Source organism: Anarhichas minor, unplaced genomic scaffold (genome assembly GCF_050575085.1).
Source record: "Anarhichas minor isolate MPS153535 unplaced genomic scaffold, ASM5057508v1 ptg000136l, whole genome shotgun sequence".
In the NCBI taxonomy this organism is placed as follows: Eukaryota; Metazoa; Chordata; class Actinopteri; order Perciformes; family Anarhichadidae; genus Anarhichas; species Anarhichas minor.
The window spans coordinates 17102983-17124849 of NW_027466582.1; the positions used below are offsets into that span (position 1 = coordinate 17102983).

Here is a 21867-nt window from a genome sequence, read left to right on the forward strand (position 1 = left end):
AAGCGACGCCGATGGGGGTGTGGCCGTGCTGGATGGTCACGGGCGACGGCGCAGGGAACATGGGCGGGCCGTTGGGGGCTGGGGAGGGCGGCTTCTGGGTGAGCGGTGAGGGCGCAGCAATGGGGACGAGCGGCCGCGGGCCCGTGGCCTTCCCCGGGGGGCTACTTATCATGACGGGCGGCGAGGGCGGCAGGGGCGTGAAGTTGCACGCCGACCACACCACGGACTTGGCTGGTGGAGGCGGGGCGGGAGCCGGGGCTTGGGGGAAGGCCTGCTGCCGCCTCGGGACGGTGGCGTAGTGGGGCAGGACAGGGTGGAAGGCGGAGCCGAGCGAGGTGGCGAATCGGGAGGCCGAGTGCCTCAGAGGCGGGGTTGGCGGAGTGGCGGAAGAGGGCGACGGCGTCCCGGGTGCCAGGTAGGCGGGCGCGGATAGGGGCGCGGCCGGCGAGGACGTCCCGCTGTACTCCTGACTGTACAGGGTGCTTTCGAAGGCTAAATGTATACACCACGCAAACGGAACCCAAGGTCAAGGACAAAGACAGGACAGGAGGGGAAGGAGTGACGGAAGGAAGGAAAGAAGGAAGCAGCCGTCATGCACACAGGAGGGAAAGACAGCAGGTCAGGACAGAGAGAAGGAAGGAGGGAGGGAGGAAAAAAAGAGAAGGGGGCAGATGAAGCAGGAAAAAACCAGCACAGAGCTACACCAAAGTTTTACTCCAGGTTGTGTGTACTTTCTTGGCCTGAGGTGACGCTACTGTGTTAGTGGACAGGTGTTAGCGCTGTGGACACAGCCAGAGACACAAAGCCCTTCATGTCTTCTTCGTGAGAGAAGAGGGGGGAGACAAACAGACTGATGGGCAGGAGGTCACCATGTAGCACACACACACACACACACACACACACACACACACACACACCCATAGAACAGTAACGCAGGAGATGCAACTCATCACCGATGTCATCAAGCCAAGTCATATACAGAATCAGTGCTTTGTACACAGAAGGCCCAGCATGCACCAGTTCTTTTAACGCTCATCAAAACAAAGTAAGCCAACAACAAATGTAACAGTTAAAACTGTGTGCTTAACAACTCTGGAACCAAAGTCACAAGCAGCATTCAAACAAACACTGGAGAATGTAGATATGTCTCTCTGTCTGGTGTCTGTGTCTGGTCTCTGTTTCTTGACCAAGTGTCTCGGTTTCTGGTCCCTTTTTCTCCATTTCTGGTCTCTGTGTCTCACTGCCTGGTCTCTGTGTCTCACTGCCTGGTCTCTGTGTCTCACTGTCTGGTCTCTGTGTCTCACTGCCTGGTCTCTGTTTCTTGGGTTCTGGTCTCTGTGTCTCACTGTCTGGTCTCTGTGTCTCACTGTCTGGTCTCTGTGTCTCACTGCCTGGTCTCTGTGTCTCACTGTCTGGTCTCTGTGTCTCACTGCCTGGTCTCTGTGTCTCACTGTCTGGTCTCTGTGTCTCACTGCCTGGTCTCTGTTTCTTGGGTTCTGGTCTCTGTCTCGGTATGTCTCTGTCTCTGTCCCTGGTCTCTGTGAATTCAATAAACAGATGTCTTCCATCCAATCAGATCTTAGTTGACACCCAAACTAGCCCGACTTGTCCTCTCACGCCATCGTCAGGTCAAACCTTGGATTTGTCCAATACTTTGGTTTGTGACCAAAGACTAAAGACGTTCCCATCAGCCTCCGCTGTGCTTTGCCTTTAGCGCTCACTAGCAGATGCTAGCACGCTAACACACTAAGCTCTGATTGAGAAGCTGGTGAACAGTACACCTGCTTAACTTCATCATGTTAGCATACAGTAGCATTTAGCTCGAAGCACTCTACTCAGAACCGCTAGCATGGCTGTAGACTATTATTTTGTTTCAGTGAGGATAGTGTTCTTGTTGCTCTAAACCTTTCTTACCACAGTCTAAAGGGGCTCATCTGCTGTTATTCTGTGTACTGTGACTGTTTCAGTATACAAAATGAATTTCATACACTGGTCAATTCAGAGATTTTGGGCTACTTTGCTTCCATAACATGTCTTCTCCTTTCTTTCTTCTTTCTGTTCTGTATAAGCACATATTTAGTTCAATAATGTCTTTTTTTGCATAATTTAAACATGACATTTCAGAAAACAAAAATGGTGCTAATGTAAGTTATCAGCTAGGGAAGGTTTCATGCTGATGTCTATTAATTTAAATGTTTACACTGTTGACCTGTTGTCGAGGTGCAGCTGATCCGTGTCTTTTCATTTGCACTGAACGTCCCCTTTGTCTCATCTTGTACTGTATAATTCCAGTACTGTGGCCAGTGTTGTTGGTGCTGGTTACCAGGGTCAGGTTCTCATGAGTCATCAAGTGATGAATTATTAAAGCTCTGTTTGGTTATGTTGACAGCCTCTTTGTTAGGTTGTTTTATAATCACGCTACACCCATCTCTCTACTTCACAGGTCTTAATGGTATTTAATAACTTTATATTCTTCTTTATAGGGTTTTTAGGGTCAGTGGGAAGAAGCTGATGCGGTGATTTTGTCCTAAGTCCCTCCTCTCTTTCATTATGTGTCTATCCCAGCTGAGCCCAGCCCTCTAACTAATGAACTAATTACCTTGATTGTGGCTAGCGCTTAGCGTAGCCCGGGCGGTGTTGTATGGAGCTGCCATATGTTGTGTGTGTGTGTGTGTGTGTGTGCGGGGATGGTGTTAAGTTGTAACTGCTCCGTTCATCTTCTGCTCCACTTCCCCTTACGAGTGATGTCATTCTATACTTTTCTGCAGTCCTTATTCCCGTGACCACATTATACGTATTACTGCATTGGATTAGAACCAAACCATAACACTGACCTAATATTCATTTATTTCTGCACAAACCGTGAGGAATCAGGGTTCCAAACCCATTTGGTTCTGGACCTTTTTATGAAGAAAGGGTGTTTTCAAGGGTTCTTTGTATGACTGAGGGTTACTGTTACTGAGGCTTTGTGTGGTATTTTCAATCATCATACAGATGCATGCTTAATCAGACATAACACACAAACCGTCTCTCTCACTTTTACAACACACACACAAACACACACACACAGTAGGAACAGAAGCAGAATTCCCATGAACACCTAACCAGCAGTCACAAGACCGATAACCTGATGGATTTGTAAGACCGCTTGGCTCTCCTCCTCCTCCCACTCCTCCGTGTGACTTCTGTTTCTCCCAGCTGAGCGGAGCAGTCTGACAGCTCATGCTGCATTTACCATTTATTCTCTCTAACTGGAGTCAATGCTCATTCCAGCTTCCACTCCACTGCACACCATTTCTCCCTTACATCTCTTTTTCATGAACCCAGAATTGCCTATTCATGCTTTACTTCTTCTTATGACCTTTTCCATACTTCTTCATCATTAAACCTCTACCTCTCTCTCTCTCTCTCTCTCTCTCTCTCTCTCTCTGTGTGTAGCTCCGGGTGGGTCATGTGACTGAGAGGCCCCAGTTTTTGCTCTGCCGTTCCACAACACACGATCAGAAAAACACAGGATTACACGGAGTGCTGGACACGTGTGCGCAGGAATATTAAGCACACACATGAGAAGACAACAGAGCCGTACCGCAGCCAGGCTCCTCGGCACCAAACAGCTTCAACATAAAAATAAATAAAACAGCAGTGTTGAAATTCTCTTTCCATCGATAAAACAAATGCTCTGAATTCATAATTATAGTTTTGGGGGAGTGGCTTTGGAGGGAGGCCTGAAGGGGCGGAGCTGTCAGTGTTGACGACTTGGTGACTTTTTCGCTAGATTCAGCAACTTTTGGTGCTAGTGCTGCTAGCTACCTTCATTGAAAAGAGTTGACAACACTGGACTGACTTACTAATCCATCCCTTAAATTCTGAAAAAGAATATGCAGGTAAACTATGTGCACACGGTGAAGCCTTAGACACACACTACTGTGTGTGTGTGTGTGTGTGTGTGTGTAACACAGAGTAAAGCCGATGTCAAACTGATAAACTCGCCTTTAGCTGAGCGACGTGTCCAGCAGGTCTCCTGTCCCTTCTCACTAACCGTGAACATATTCACTATGCGGAGCCTTACGCTAACAATGCTAAATTGCAAGAACTTCAAAATAAAGCTCAGAAAAAGAGTGATCTTGTCAACACAACTGCTGTAAGGTCATAAAAGTGAATCTGTCGATTCCCTGAACTGATCGAGGACACAGCCACAGAGCGCAGCTATCACAGTTACTGAGACACTTCAAACCAGACGATAGCAGCGAACACTTCACTCACTGACATCAGTGTAACTGTGTCACTCCTTTAAAAGACACACACACAAGCAGTGTAACTAAAGTGTTAAACGTTAGATTGAAAGCTCACATCAAACCCAACAGACTCATAGGTTCAAACAGAGCGTGTGTGTGTTTTTGTTTGATTTATTTTGTATTGGTTTATTTGGTAGGGACGGTGCACATTAATAAAACATTGTGTGTGTGGGTGGGTGCGTTTGTTCTCTATGTATGTAATTGTGTATGACGTGAAATAAGTCCTCCCTCTTATCCTGGGCCATTTTCACACACACACACACACACGCACACGCACGCACACGCACCCACCCACCCCCCCCCCCCACACACACACACACACACACACCCTTGGGGGTCTCACCAGCATTCTCCCTGATGGTGTATTTTTAGCCTCTGAGTAACACCACTGAACTGCGTCTGCCTGTGTATGCATGCGTGTGCTAACGGGCCGAGCGTTGCACACTGAAGCGTGCCTCCTTGAAACTAACTCATTTCCCCTTTTCTATCACACGACCAAAAAGCCCCTGATCCATTACAGCTCCACTTTATAGCCGGCGTGTGTTCCACCTGTGGCTCCGCCTCCTCTCTGCTGCTGGACTTTTAGGCGTACATTGGACTGAAAATGTTTTACACAGCTTTTTGTTAAGTCCACTGGGAGGAGGACAATTGTTCATAAACTGGAGATTTTTAGGACGGACTTGCAATCGTAGTTGCCCGTTCCCATTTCACATAGCATTAGCATCTTCATTAGACTTTTTTGGACGTGTGTATGAAGTGTTAGAAGTTATGTGTGTGTTTGTGTAACTGGTGTAAGGCCTGGCGGCGGTGTTTGTTCATGCCCCCCCCCTGTGCCCCAGTGCCTTAGCAACCTGTTCATAGCGCCTGTGGGCACTGTAGCTTAGCGCTAACACAGGAAGCTAACAATTCTAGCACTGACTAGGAAATGCAAAAGAGACAGAGAGCTGCTATCCACCTCCGAATGCGTCGAGTCCTGCGGCCAGAGGACTTTCTGCACTGCTCTCTTTATAGCACATTCAAAAGTTTCACTTCCTTGTGTGAGATGAAACAATTACAGCTTCAGTGTTGACAGCCATGCTAGCTTCACTGAACAAACGCATCCTGAATATGGCACTGAGCAAGTAGTGACAAGCGGTGATCGGCTACCACTAGAATGGTTTGACAAAGCAAACCAAATCTACCCTCTAAGGGACAATAAAGATGAACGGAAGGACTAAACTAAAACCAAGGACTATTAAGAAGGCAACCCAACATGCATGTTAAAGTTCAACTCACTGTGTCCCAACTCCATACTACGTTCTATACACAACAGCTTTTGGGTTTGTAGTGTGTTCACTGTTCACACTGGAGAGGCAGAATGGATCCTGCGTCCTGAAAATCCTTTGATTTTTGAGTGTGTTGATGATGCACACTATTCTCCCACAATGCAATGCACAAAGGGAATGGAAAAGCTGCATCCTTCGAAAAAAAACCTGTCAATTGGAGAAATTGAATCAGTCGTCTCAGGTTGAAGTTTGACTGACAAGAGTGTGTTTTATCATTTGAATGCTAACCGCTAACAGTATACTAAGACTGACACATGCTAATTCATGTAACTAATTTATAGTATAGTGTGCAATGTACACAGTTGGGATGCAGTATGGAATTGGGACACACTGCTCATGCACGTTGAGCATCACAGAGTCTACATTTCCAACGCTCCTCTGAAGACAACCTGTTTTGATGTAAGGTTCAGTAGCAAAGAGAATATTATACATCACATAATATAAATCTGAAAGAAATGCACATCTCATTATTGGCCTTGGAAAACTCAACGAGTGTATGAGCAGGAAACCAAAGGGCATCACTCACCGGCGTTGGAGATGCGTCTTCCTCTCTCCCAGTCCTGCTGCTCTCTGTCCAACTGCTCCTGCTGCTCCCTCTCTGCCTTCTCCCTCTCCATCAGCTCACGCTCGCTGCGCTCCTGCTGCTCCAGGCGCTCCCGCTCCGCCTCCCGCTCCGCCTGCGCCTCCCGCTCTGCCTGTGCCTCCCTCTCCAGACGCTCCCGTTCCTGGTGCTCGCGCTCCTGGTGCTCGCGCTCCTGTCGCTCCAGCGTCTCGCGCTCCAGGCGCTCGCGCTCTTGACGCTCCCTCTCCTGATGCTCCCTCTCTTGATGCTCCCTCTCCTGATGCTCCCTCTCCTGATGCTCCCGTTCCAGCTCCTTCTGCCTCTGCAGCTCCTGGAGCTGCCTGGGGGAGGAGAGGAGAGGTAACAAGAGGGGAGAGGAGAGGTAACGAGAGGGGAGAGGAGAGGTAACAAGAAGGGAGAGGAGAGAGGAAACAAGAGGAGAGAGGAGAGGAAACAAGAGGAGAGAGGAGAGGAAACAAGAGGGGAGAGGAAAGGTAACAAGAGGGGAGAAGAGAGAGGAAACAAGAGGGGAGAGGAAAGGTAACAAGAGGGGAGAGGAGAGGAACAAGAGGGGAGAAGAGAGGAACAAGAGGGGAGAGGAGAGGAACAAGAGGGGAGAAGAGAGGAACAAGAGGGGAGAGGAGAGGAACAAGAGGGGAGAGGAGAGGAACAAGAGGGGAGAGGAGAGGAACAAGAGGGGAGAAGAGAGGAACAAGAGGGGAGAGGAGAGGAACAAGAGGGGAGAGGAGAGGAACAAGAGGGGAGAAGAGAGGAACAAGAGGGGAGAGGAGACAGGAAACAGGAGAAGAGAGGAAAGGAAAGAAGAGGGGAGAGGCGAGGAAACAGGAGAGGAGAATAGACATTAATGCAACATTCACATGTTAACTGTTTCTATTATCTCTTCTGAAATTCCTCAGCATCACTCATCTTAGTCCAGAGTCATCGCTTTTACGACCACCATTGCTTATAAGAAGACGCAGTGAAAGAAGAAAGAGGGATAGATGAGGACAAACATATTTCAGTAAAGACTAGCAGAGCGAGTAAAGAGGAGCAAATTAGGAACTGTCTTGACCCCCCCAGCAATTACCGCTGTCATTATATAAGTTCAAGCTATTTTGGGCACATTGAAACACAGAGTGAGGACAGCCATGTGGCCTAAGGCCTCCCTGGGCTGCACACTGCTGCAGAGAGACAACAGTGTGTCTGACACAAAGTGAAATACAAACCACCACACCTTTTTATTTCAGTTTTATTTTATGTTAATAATCTTGAAGTATAGCGTGTTCAGAGAGCTTTTTTTAATGGAAGCTGTGGCTGCAGACCCGGGTTGGACCACTAGGGGTCAGCAGAAGGCAGCAGTAGAAGGGCCGGTGAGCGGGGCATGTGAGCAGTGTGCGTTCCCCGTGTGTGGGTATGCATGCCATGTGAAAATGACAAAGTGTGACAGAGAGAGGCAGCCATTTCTGAGATTTGATGAAAGAACTCTAACGATCATCGTTGGAGAAACTGTCAAATAAGAACAAGGCATGAATAAGGATCTGCCAACAGAGGTCATAGAGACTATTCCACGGAGAGATGTCAGGAAGGCCGAATGAAGACGCGAGTACAGACGTCTGCATTTCCTTAATTAAGAATTCTAACTACACAGCAGAATAGCACGAGACACCAAAAACAGCATATATACAGGATGTATATATGTATATATACAAAAAAAGATTAACTTCCTCATCAATTGCACTGGCTGTAAATGACGGACTGTTATGTTCATGAATGACTCGCGCAGGGAGAGAAATGGTGGGAACTGGAGGTACATGCCAACATGCACTTTCCCTCTCTGACACACATACATACACACACACACACACACACACACACACACACACACACACACACACACACACACACACACACACACACACCAGGTTCTCTGCCCTCACCCGTCCTGCAGACAGCTGACTGACAGCTAAAAGTCAATCATCAGCATAAACGTTGCTTAACGTAAACACTCCCTCTCCCCTTCGGTCTGCGTTGATGACACACACACACACACACACACACACACAACCCAAACCTCACTACACTAGCGACAGACGCATGTCTCAAGGCAAGTTTGGTGACGTCGTGGTCGTCGCTGCGCTTTGGGACTGGCTCCCACAGGATCGGGCTGTTGAGCAAACTGAGGGAAGCAGGTGGCTTCACTCGCGGAAATAAACCCAGGAGAGCACGACAGATTTAACCCCTACACTTTGGCGTGGTGTTTTTTTGGAGATTGCTGAGAGTTGGCATTAGTCCGGTGCAAACTGGGTCACGGAGAGAGAGTTGGCACACATCGGGCCGGTTTTCCCTGGCAGGGCGTGAAGTCATTTAGTTGCTTATTGATAGGGCTGGGGAATGAACCTCAATACTTTGAATACCTACCAAAAAAAGTTTTTAAAAAAAATTCTAAAGTATCATAAGAACGGCGAAACTGGGTCCTGGTTGCTCCCAGACACACTAAAGCCACATCAACGCACTTTTAAACAATGCAAAGACTACAACAAACAGCCAACTAGCACGTACGTTCTGTACATGCACGTCAGGAAATGACTCTCCATGCCAGCAGGTGGCGGTAGTCTGTATTTCTCATTCAGAAAGGGAAACCTGAAGGCCAAAGGCTGTGGATGAAACAAAGACAGCCGGTATGGTAATATGGCTACTTCTAATTGAGAACATGTCTGAAAAACAAGTTGCTAACGACACCGCCGTTGTCATAACCCGGAACCCGCCAGCTGGTTTGTTACACAGAACAATCGGAAAGTGTTTGGAAAAGGGGCCGACACTTTCAAAATAATACTCGGCAGGTGATTGAGTGAACCATCTGTCAATCAAACCTTTACCGAAGCCAGTTGGGAGAAAAGCCTTCAGTGCCGTTCTTTGCTCTTCTTCCAATGAAGAAATGCTCTCCAGTTCTGATGGGAACGATGCTATTGCGGCAGCTACGCTAACCTCTCCAGGAGCCGCCATTGTTGCTCAGAACTAACGGTCTCCTCTCCGTGTTGTCGCTCACACACCTAAGCCACGCCCTCTAGCTTCCAGTAGCTGGTTGGGTCCGTGCTCTGGCTCGCCGGACACAAACGCATCACTTACGAATGCTACGAATTACAAGGTGGGTTTTCGGTGTGATAAGCGATCAAGCGATTCTCACGTGATCATGTGACATCGCGAGAGTCCGGCTGCCGTGGAAGGTAAATGTTGTCGAGGCCTTGACCTTCAGGTCGTGGAAGAAGGAAGGTAGAAGCGGAGGCAAAGATGATACTACGGCGACTCAAGGTGCTTTCCTGAACCTGTGTCGAAAGCTGGAGTTAAATGAAAATAAATATAATCATACCAAGGACGTTGTGTCCTCAAAGCGTCCACATGCCACTGGAAATACCCACTGGAATACAGCAGTGAAAGGATGTCCACCCTGAAAATGTGAGAACTGATTTTATCCGAAGGACTGTGTCAGGATGAAGTGGGTTGCCTGTTTGTGTTTGCTGGGTTGAGGTGCTCATTGGCTCTTCATTGACATCGTCCAAAGGACCCTTGTGTCTCCATTGTTAGACTGAATGTTATTATAATATTTAGTAACCTTAACCTTCCTTCAGATAATGATGGTTCAATCTAAATGTATTCAAAAGTCACATCTTCAGAGTAACTTTAGTAAACATGTTGCTTTTTCAGACAAAAAGCGAAGGAGGTTTTCTTCTTTCTACAAAACGTTTCCTTCTGACTCCACAGAGTACCAAGATGGCAGCAAACCAAACTCTAGGGTTCCCCTCAGAGGCACAATGGTCTGAGCTGTCATGATTATGTGAAAGATGTCTCATGTCTATGCCAGGATGTCAACAAATGTGAACACAATGAGGTGATAAATGGAGGAAATCTGAACAAAGAAGATGACTTATCTGCAAAAGTCTGTCACCAAATATGTTACGCCATGGCTTTTTACAATAAGGGACAATTTTCACATTCTCTGTGGCCCACTTTGCCCACCGTCACCCAGTGGAAAGGATCTCACCAGTGCATTTAGCTAACGCGCTGTTTGGCTGCACTACGACTGATTAAAGTGAATGTAAGTAGCACGAGCTTAATTCCCTCAAACCCGCGGAGGTTTCGCTGAGACACGGCTAAAGACAGTTTATCCTGACTAATGAGATGCGAGGGAGAGGTGTGAAGACTCTTTATGTCCGCTACACCTGAATCTTTCTTACTAGAGAGCACTGAAGGATGGAAAGACATCACACACACCTTGGCACCATCCTGACCCCAATATACATGGATGGCTGCTCCCTCACACACACACACACACTAACCGTCCCAGTTCTCACGGTGAGTCAGTAGGCCATCGATGTAATTGCAGGAACACAGGAGCCAGCTGGATTTACGGGATGGAAGTGTGTCGGGGTCATGTCTCTGAGGAGCCTGCAGTCTCCTGGCTTATAGAAATGAGTCCATGTGGGATATGCACCGTAACTAAACCAGAGCATCTCCATGATTAAATACGGCTCGCGATGTGATGGTGGGACAGCGGTCTGATCAGCCAGAGCAGAGGGGCTTCCACGTTTCTTATATTTTACTGGTGTTGCTCTTTTCTATGTAAAGATGGGCGAAACCGCCAACAGCCGTCAGCCAAATGCTGGCGGGCGGTAGCTGGTACAGCTGGTGCAGTTTGTCTACCAGCTACGTTGGCAGGTAAGCGCCATCTTTTCTGTTTAAAAAAGCCCATGTGTGATTTGTTAAGCAGTGAGGGGAATTGCTCTGCCATAGCGTCTGGTGGATGAAAAAGGGAGTTAACCAACATGCCAAGTGGTTGAAATTTGGCAGTCAAGTAACTCAGGCAGATAAGACAGATGGATGGATGCCTCGATAAGTCGAAGCTTTTTAAAGTCGTAGTCCACAAACCAATGGGTCACGATGACTACGTCCACTTCTTATCAAACGGTGTAGGACTGGGACGTTCATACAGGAAACGTGGCCAACCTGTTACCTGTCAGTCAACATCCAGGTGACTGACCCAGAGGGAGTCCAACAAAGAAAACTAAAGGAACCGAGTCAGGGTAATTTGTCCTGTGCGTTGCCTCATTTTTTCTCATCACACCCCGTTGGACAGAGGGTGTTCGTGCTGAATCCGTCCTAATTAGAGCGGAGAGGAACCCTCAGCTGTACTGTCGTCTAGTTGCACTGCTGTTTCCTTTGTTGTAGTTAAACGCCTGTGCTGGCGCTGATGAACGTCTTCTAGCTCGGAGGCTTTTCAAACCCCTGACTGTTGGCCAAATTTGCGTTGAAAGGACGATAAAGGTGTGAATCGGTTGCTTTAAGCTCATGCACGCACGCGCACACACCTCGCCGCGTAATTTATGGATGGTCACACGCACGCAGCATTCCCCTGAGGATGAGATCACGACATTCCTAAACAATGTGCACACACTTAGAATACGCTGTCTGGAGAGAGGTGTTTGAGGTGTGTGTGTGTGTTGGGGGGGGGGGAGTGTAAAACTTGGAGTGAAACTAAAGCTGATTAAACTTATTTTTTAATTATTTTTTACAGCATCTATGTGTGAATTCCTGCTGCAGTATGTCAGAGTGTAAACAGGTCTGTGATTCACACTTTTGGGAACGAGATCGCTCTGATCAAGACTCAGAAGGTCAAGATTCCTCCAGCAAGAGAAACAAGACGTAAAGCACAAAACACAGTCTGTCAAATCCAAAACACTAACAAATCTATCTTGAACAAAAGTGAATTGTTAATATTGCAGAAGAGCTTGTGTCTGAGCTGGAGTTGTTCGGTCTGTGTTGGCAACAGAAAATAATGACAATCATTGCTGAAAAGAAATATGCTGTTCATGTTCTTAAAAAAAATAAAATTCAACTTTGTTACTAGTTACTAGTAAACATATAAACAATACCAGGGTCAAGGCGCTGTGATTCCGAGGGGGAGAATTACATACAAAGTAAAAAGAGTCACTGAAAAGTGTACATGAAACAAACCGGACTAACAGGGAAACGGCAAAGGAGTCCATTTTAACCCAACTAAGCCGGTTAGGTGCGACAGCACCCAAGGGTTCCATGAAGAACCCTTTTCATCCAAAGAACCGTTTTTGGAATAAATAGTTCTGCAGGGATTGTTGAAAGCTTGGGTGTTAAAAGCTTGTGACTTAGAACCATGATGGTTGTGGGTTGTGCTGCACCACATCGTCCCCGTGCCTTAAGGACCCTAATGAGGAACCCTGGGTGTGTTCTAGATAAAATGCTTGGAATATAAAAGAGTTCTCGGTAGAACCCCCTGGGTCGGTTCTAGATGAAACTCTTGGAATATTAATGAGTTCTAGATTCAACCTTCTACGTAGGTTGTAGATAAATGAATGGATCCTTGTTAGCATCCTTATAGGTGAAAATGATCTGATAGAACCTCCTAAAAGGGTTCTGAGTGGAACCATTATACCATAGGAGTGTTATCTGTAGAACCTCTCATAGGGGGTTCTGAGGTAGAAGTGTCAAAAGGGATTCTGCTATGGGAACAAGTCAAAGAACCCTGTATGGTTCTAGTTAGAACCTACCTTTGTAAATGTGAGAGTATCTCTTCATATTCTTTGAGGAATATAAATTCCAGAACAGACCATGCCAATATGAAGTAGGGCAATGAGCATTGTTTCATGCATTGTGTTACTTCCAGGGGACCTATGCAATGACTCACACATGACGACCCCCCCCCCCCCGTCTGCACTGTCTGCATATCTCCTGCCTCTGATGCGAGAACCTAAAACGGGTTTCTCTTCCCTCCACGTCCCTCGCTGCCTTGCAGGGAAACGTTACAGGATTGTAAGCTGTGAAAAGCCTTCCTGCACGCTTTAACTGGCGCCTCACTCGCCTCCTGACAAGAGTTGCCAGGGAAACCGTTGCTAAGGGAGCGTGGGCGGCAGCACGGCCCGAATCCCGGCACATAGACATACGTGCACACATGTTCCTTTTCCCCTCTTTGCGTCAACTTACAATGACTGAGTTGCAGATGCTCTGAGGCAGAGTCGGAGAGGATTTGGGGCAATATTGGGAACGTCAAATGGCTTAGTGTCAAAATGAAGAGCCAAGAAACATGAAGCAGGAGAGCTGCATAGACAGAATGCAAATAACGCTACAATAGCTTCTGCAGTCAAAGGGTATGAGGATCAAAGGTTTGCAAAGGCCCTCAACACCCTTTCATTCTTACAGTTTAAGCTATGCATTAGCTACCAAAATGAAACCCGAGACATTTATCCAACCAACCATTTGACCGAGAATAGTCCCAATTAACCAAAACAACACTACATTAGATATCAGAAACTAAAGCAGAACAACACTCTACAAGGGAAAAAGCATGTAAAGTGGACTCAAACTAAATGGAAAAGAGGAAATGAAACCACATAGAAAGTGAGAATGTAGTACGGACAGTTTGAAACACACCATCAGCTACAGTCTTGTTGGACAGGTGTCTACGTAGCGGTCCCAGCCTGGAGACATGCTGCCCTGTCAGCCACCATCAACCCAGAACCGGTTAATAGAGACCCACAGCTGTAGCACTTATACAGAGCTGCTCATGGCACACACTGTGCTCTCTTTGCTCAACTCCATCCTGATCCTGTCAGTCTGCCTTCAACTACCAACAACTTTGCATTTATAACATGTTCTCTATGTATTTATTTTGTTTTTTGAAGGAGCCGGTATAAGCTGGTCCTTTTTTTTTCAAATATTGGTGTATTAGCATATTAATCCTTGAGTTATGGCCAAAAGTGTGTCTGAAATCACAAATCCCAAGATGTTTATTTCACCCTTCTCGCTGTCAGCTGCTATTCATGTTGGTTGATGTAAAGTCCTCAGTTGTACACAGCTTTGTTTTTTTTCCTTGAGCAAAGAAAAAAATGATGTCACATTTGGGTTTTGCCACTTTGCCACAAGTGACAACTGTGCTAAATCTCCAGGGACACTGAAGTCTGGCGTAAGCGGTCGGCCAGCTGGACTCAGCGGCTTGCCTGATTGGCTCGCAGAACCAGGAAATGGTGTATGAATCGACGGGAGCCCAGATGGACCATATGGACCTACTCTAGTGAGGAGCTGGTCCAAGTGTGCAACACACGCACACACACACACACACACACACACACACACACACACACACACACACACACACACACACACACACACACACACACACACACACACACACACACACACACACACACACACACACACACACACACACACACACACACACACACACACACACACACACACACACACCATGTGTCATGTTGTGTCCTGCTAACATAAGACCCCAACCTCGTTATAATGGCTAAGCTAACATATTGGTTTTTAGAGATGTTTCTGTGTCTGTGTGTGTTACTGTCAACTGGGAATACACGTGGATGTCAGCACACGCTTGTGACAATGTGCAGAGCAGCTGCTGGTGTTTTCATCTTCTGAGGGTTAAATACCAGCAGCTACGTGCTAACAGCTAACATAGATCTCTCTCTCTCTCCTCACCGTCTCTCCATCCTCGCTTTCATTCAAGACCGTGCGACACATTCCCTCCCTTTCTCTCTCTCTCTCTCTCTCTCTCTCCCAACACACACTCCCCTCGCTCCCACGCACGGCACAGCTATTTATACCGCGGCCTATTATTTCCAGCTCGTGTCTTTTTAATCCGAGGGTAGCACCCTGCATTCCTGAACAGGTGGGTTTTTTCCCGCACTCTTCTGTGACCTCCTACTCTCGCACATGCAGGGAATATCTCCATCGATCATCGCCGAAGCATCGCGCGCCACCTCTTCTTCATCCATCTCTGTCTGGATGAGAAGGAGGATCAAGGAGAGCGATGGAGGAGGGAAGTTAGATGAGAAGGAAAGGCAGGTGAGACAGTGAGAAGGGAGGGAATGCGCGTGGTATTTTTTCCCTGCTGTCATGTGACAATCGAATTGTTCCAGCCTCTCCATAGCTGAGTGATCCCCATGTTTACTCCTCACAGAGGAGGCCACGCTGATGACGTGTGAGACTGAATGTGTGTGGTCACTGTGGAATGAGGTGAGCTCATTGTATTTAATGAGGCGGAGAGGAACGATGAGAGGGGGAACGTCTCCGTCGGTCATCCATATCTCCGGTTCTCTCACTTCTTCTTTTGTCTCCATATCAGGCTTCATGGTTTAGGGGGACACACATTCCTCATGAGAGGCAATAACAAAGTGAGACGAAGCCAAAACATTAGCTGACGCATTGAGTGAGCCCATGAATGAATGATTTGACAAACATCTTCGGGTATTTCCCCCCGTTGTGCCATTGAGCTTCGTATTCTTTTTTACAATGGGCTGACTGTGTCGACGCTTATTTTAGATAGTGTTCCAGCACGAGGAACCCAGTGAAGACCTGGTGTGGATTTGGTGGGCGGCCTTTCCGTGTCAAAATATACTCATAAGTGCCCAAAAAAAGTATACTCCTTATGCAGAATGGCCCATTTCAAATAATATACTTACGGTACACCCTGCTGCATTAAAATAAGAGGTTTTCTAAAGGGGCTTTGGTGCTCTGAAACAATACCACTTTCGTCCACAGGGGGGCGCCACAACCAACACAAAATGAAAGTCCCTTGTAGTAGCTTTAGGTAGATGTACTTGAGTAGCCTACAAGGACTTAGTTTCATTCCACCACTACTAGAACAAGAGCACAAGATTGTGTACAAAAGCACAAAGTTATTTTCTTTAACGTTAAAATCTAGAAAATGTATTTATTATAGCTAATACTATAACCAGGCGGCAACCTCCGGTTCTGAAGAGTGAGCCAATGCGGAAGCGTCTCAAACCTGCATTCTATCTAATAACCAGCAGGGGGCGACTCCTCTGGTTGTATAGAAGTCTATGAGAAAATGACTCTACTTCTCTCTTGATTTATTCCCTCAGTAAACATTGTAAACATGAGTTTATGGTCTCAATCTCTAGTTTCAAGTCTTCTTCAATACAGCATGATGTTCATTTAGTAAATTATGGTCCATTTAGAGTCCAATAGACCATAAAGCAGGGGATGCTTTAGGGCGGGCTTACTGTGATTGACCCTACCAGAGCCGTATACAGCGTCCAAATATGGTCACTTACGTTCACTGATTACAAAAAAACCCAAGATGGCGTCGGCCAAATCACCGAACCCAAGGCTTCAAAACAGCAGTCCACAAACCAATGTGTGACGTCACGGAGACTACGTCTACTTCTTCTATACGGTCCACGACTATAACTTACAGGTCGGAACAAGCTAGAAAGGTATTCATGAAACTAATGAAAGTCCTTAAAGTGCTCTGAAGAAGGTTCATGATTCAAAGCCTGGACTGACGACTCATTTATAACAGATGCTGGTGTGCAGATGCTTATTCCCCGGCTGTGAACTGATTAGATGTGGAACAGCTGCTCAGAAACAACCTGACAGTGTTTGTTGGCCAAACAGACCCTTCCGCATCTTCCAAAGCATATGTTAGCTTTCCCTTTTCAAGAAGCAGAAGTGTGCTGCCAATTCATTTCTCCACTGGTCTGCCCCCTCCTCCTCCTCCCTCCTTTCATCCCGTCCTCCGCGCTCCCTCACAGCAGGCCGATACTGGCCACTGTATCAGCAGAAGACCTCGGTCACCGAACCGCTCGCTGCCTGCCTGTCATCCGCTGCTAAATGTGGAGCATGACCGGAACCGAGGGGGAGAGGTGAGGAGAAAAAGAGAGACGGATGAAGCGAGACACAGAGACAAAAGGGTTGAAAGTGAGAAAGCAAAAAGGGAGAGGAGGAGAAGAATAAAGGGAGAACATGGGCGGGGGGGCTGGCAGCCAGATCCATCTGTCTCTCTCAGACCTACACAGTCTGTAAAATTCCTGGCAGATCCAAGTTCACCTCAAAGAGAATTAGAAGGAGCATTGAGTCACACCTGAAGAATGCTTTACTACTTGTGTGTGTGTTCTTGTACTTGCTGCATAGTGAGGACCGAAACAAGGTTTTCACCAACAGAGTGAGGACATCTTGGGAAAGTGAAGACATTTTGGCCGATCCTCACTTCTTCAAAGGCCATCTTAAAGAGTTAAGACGTGGTTTTAAGGTTCAGGTTAGAAGTAGGTTTAGGTTTGGGCAAGGGGCTAGGGAATGCAGTATGTCAATGAGGGTCCTCACAAAGATAGAAGTAAAGGGATGTGTGTGTGTGACTGACAGCAAGAGAGAGAGCCCGGCACGTCTAGTGCGAATGACGTGAATAAACACAAATGATCCCGCGATCAAACTCCCGTGAGTAACGCAACGCAAAAAAACTCGCTTCACGTTAGGTGTGAACACAGCATAACACCTATTTACAGCAGCTGATTGTTTCTCCTTTTCTTGTCATGTTGTTGTTTTTTCCTCATTTATTTTGGAAGGTGGTCCTAGAAACAATCCGAAGTGTGGCCTTAAGTTACAAAAAAGTTGAGAGCCGCTGCCATGATTCACCCCTCCACAATGTTAAAGAGGTGTTGCGTCTATTGGGAACAGGATATGATTATCCTTGAAGACTCAAGTGAGCCTTTTATTAGTTTGTATATGGTGGACACTGACGTTATGACAGTGTTACGTTGTCCAGTTGCCATTCGTGACATAACAATGTGGTGAGCAGCAGCTGCCGTCATTGTTTGGCTCGTCTACCTGATGCTAAAGTTAGACCTTTTCGTCCATGACGTGCATGACGTGCCCCCCTGTCTGTGTTTGCGTGTGTGTAATTCATTCTAATCAAATACTCGAATAAGCGTTCTGGTGGACAGGAGTCTAAAGTGTGGCCCAACAGCTGGCCTCCATTAATACAGTTCTGTGTGTGTGTATGTGTGTGTATGCAACTATGTGTGTTTTCTAGCTGTTCCAGAGCCTCATTATTACCTGGGTGAAAGAGTGGCCTTGTATGGGGAAGAAAAACAACTGTGGGTGTGCGAGGCTTTGTCTGAGTACACGTGTGTGTGTGTGTGTGTGTGTGTGTGAGAGACACTGACATGGAAGAAGAGGGAGGGACAGATATGGAAGAAACAATGGTGCCTCACAACCTGCCGTCGTTTCAAATGTTAGGGTCTTTATCAGTCCGAGTGTCCTTACCTTCTCTGCAGTTCCATCTCCTCTGGCGTGGGGCCATTCTGAACCTGGGGGCCCTGTCTGGGCAACGTGGGGCCTGTAGGGGGCGACACACACACAGATGGCTCCTGTTAGATGTTTGGCTGACATCCTCATTGTGACGGACATTGAACTCCTCAATAAACAGACACAGATCTACAGTCAAAAAACACTAGAAGGAAAATCACGTAAACTTTGGTAACCCTTTTCCATGTCTCTAATGCATTATAAACATACCCATTATGTGTTATAACGAAGAGAAAGGGTTTTGTAGAAGAGTATGTTCATACTTAGCAAAGTAAGGTATTTAAATACTGACATTGTTGATGGATAAAAATGTTAAAGGGTACTCACACCTCTTCCAAATATAAAGAGAGGCTCCTCATATCAGCATGGACTGGGTTCTCATAGTATGAGAGACTAGACTCACAGTCAGTTTACCAATGAAAATGACCAGTTATTTCACAGTCCTAGCCGACCTGTTCCCACTCCCAAGTCATCAAATGCCGACGATTGGTCAGCACCGTCTGATACAGACACACTGAGGAGCCCTTTAGCTCAGGGGTCACTAATAGGCGGACTGCGGTCCGGTTCCGGACCCAGACGCCATTGTATCCGGACCTATAACAGTATTGGGTAATTGATAATTAATCAATTTTTAACGGAGGGCCTCTATTTTAACCGGCGCAGCTTTTCAGCCTTTACGGCACTCGTTCAGCGGTACAGGAAACACACCGACCAATATTTCATTTCATAATCCGGCCCTTATCTTACTATATATGAGAGAAGAACATTTATTTATTATTTGATTATGTATTATTTATAATTCATCCAGTTCAATTTGAAATCTGACAATAAATATTGGTGAGATATTATTCAATTGAACTTTCTATATTTGGATTGACAGTCAGTTGTTGACTACATACAGACGTTGATACAACTGTTGGCTACTTCAATATATATGGGACTAAATCATAACGCAAGTTAGACATTATGGACCTCGCTGAATTTAATTTGCCTAAACCTGCTTTAGAGTCTGCATGAGACGAACCGGGCTTTCAACTAACTCCAATGTCAACCCATTATTAGACTGTCAGAGCAACACACCAGGTTTAAAGAGCGATAAAGTCCACTTAAGGAGGAGGTTAGGGTGGATGGTTGACTCAATCAAACACAGGACTTTACCCCCCCAGGAGACCGTTGTTGGTGTCCCGTGTGAAACCAAGTCCATATTTACTTATTTTATGGTACTTTTGTAGCGTAACTTGCGTACTTTACGAACACCAGCTACGTAATAAACAAAGTTATTTTACGAAACAAACAAACTTATATTTCAACCTAATCCACAATCTTTCCCTAAACCTAACTAGGTAGTTTTGTTGCGCAAGTAAACCTAAAAACTAACAAAACCTACATTGGGAATTTATTTTGAAAATGTAACTGATATGGAACCTCCGCACATTAACTTTTAGCTCCGTTATAAGCAGGACAGTGCTCGGGAGAGACGTGAGCAGCATGCATGAGAATGACCTACAACATAACAGGTCTACGTGTCTGATTAGTTGTTTTTAAATGTCGCGATGCTGGAGCTCCGTTAGCTCCAAGCAGGACAGCTGACAGCTAACGTGACTTCTCCTCTTGCCAATTTAAACAGATTTTTTGTTCATAATGTAGTGAGTAGTATTATTAGGGATCGGCGACCAGGAAGCAATAATGCCGACCTCCCGATCGCATATCTTTACTGAATATGGGCCCCTAATAAGCATTACATTTATTTTTCATTTGCCTGATGGGACAACTGATGCTAATGAGCTGTCTTTTCTGCAAAACCTGAGCAGGAACAGATGGACCAACATGGTGCTCCTTCTCCCTCCACACACACACACACACACACACACACACACACACACACACACACACACACACACACACACACACACACACACACACACACACACACACACACACACACACACACACACACACACACACACACACACACACACACACACACACACACACACACACACACACACACACACCAGATTTGAGCAGAATTAGTATTCAACCAAGTGTTAACTCTCCGAACAGACAGACGGATGGAGATAAAAGGAGCATAATCTGGTCTAGGGCCAGGCTGACGACAGATTCTGAATACCAACGCGCTCACAAACACTGACCCCACTTAGCACCGCTGTTGGCGCCGGCATTAGCTTCTTTTACACAAGAGGAGGAAGCAGCGATTGCCACTTCTGAGTCAAAACAACTCCAACAGTTGTCTGTTGTTGTTGTTATTTTTTTCATTAAGACCTTTGGATCCTGCCGGTAAATTGCACAACATAAGACACAGAAGAGCAGAGACACGATGCAGAATATTCTAATCGCATAGAAGACCAGTTGAACCTTGAAATCACCGAACAAACGTGTGCACGGATATGCGAACATGAACGCCTAGTCATCCGAGAACAGTAAAGGAGACTTGTGTGGGACTTGTGTGGGACTTGTGTGGGACTTGTGTGGGACTTGGCCAATAAAGAGTGAGTTCTGACACATGACCAGAGTTACTGGAAACCAGTAGCGTCAGCGTAGCCTTGATATTTGAAACAGTGCACAATTTGTTTGGCGAGAATCAACGCTCAATGTTTCTGACAACAAAAACAAATAGACTAAATCCGTCACATATTTAACCATCTTCTGTCAGTTTCATCTTGTTTTAGATGCAGAAACATCTAGTGCTGAAACCATTCACTTAATAATCACAAAGTCATCGTCAACATTTATTATAATCACAATCTTTTTTTAAATCCCTTCAGGTCCTCCAGTTTGAGGATTTATCTCATACGAGGTTGGGTTTGAGTAGATGGTTCCATTTTGGATCAGGTTCGGGATTCTTTAGGCTCAGATACTAAAGAATCTCTTATCGTTCCTTATTATTTCTTCTTATTTACTATAACATTTCTACTAGCTATTTCCTATTTAACACACATAAACAATTTGTATGTAATCGTGAGCTGGGACAGGTGACGTTGTGTGTCTGCGTTGGATGGGTGGGTCTAAAAACATTAGACTTTCACCCAGGAGACCGCTGTTACTGTCCCGTGTCAGACGAGTCAAGTCAATGTTTACCACGTAACTTCTGTACTTAAGTGACGCCACTTCCGTAGTTCTTTCAACCCAAACCGCCATCTTTTCCTAAACCTAACCAAGTAGAGTTGTTGTCGCTCGTGTTGTCGACATTCGTACGGGACATTTTTGCATGAAAAAATAACAAAATAACTGTAAGATATCACAATGAACCGTTATGCGAGGGTAAGTTGCACTCTGTAATGTAACTCTACGACTGCAAGTGAGCTGCGTGTTAGCAGCTCAACAGAATGGCTACTATTGAATGATCTCAGCATTTAATGAACGCCTCATTAACCCATAAAAAACTACCCAGTAAATCAAAGATGAGCAGCAGTTTGGCCAAATCCAAAGGCCGTGAGCCAATCCGACCTCTGCTAGAGAACATTCTGGGATCTCTTACAATGGCATGTAATGAAACAGAGAG

General features: G+C 46.1%; 1 protein-coding gene across 1 annotated transcript in view; it reads right to left on the reverse strand.

Annotated features, from left to right (window-relative positions):
• enah (ENAH actin regulator) overlaps positions 1–21867 on the reverse strand; it is a 62002-nt gene that overhangs the window by 15856 nt on the left and 24279 nt on the right. Inside the window, exons 3-4 of the mRNA XM_076084580.1 lie at positions 18303–18375; positions 6147–6523 (exon numbers count right to left, since the gene is read on the reverse strand). Of these exons, the coding sequence (XP_075940695.1) occupies positions 6147–6523; positions 18303–18375 (450 nt within the window). The remainder of the gene's footprint in view (positions 1–6146; positions 6524–18302; positions 18376–21867) is intronic.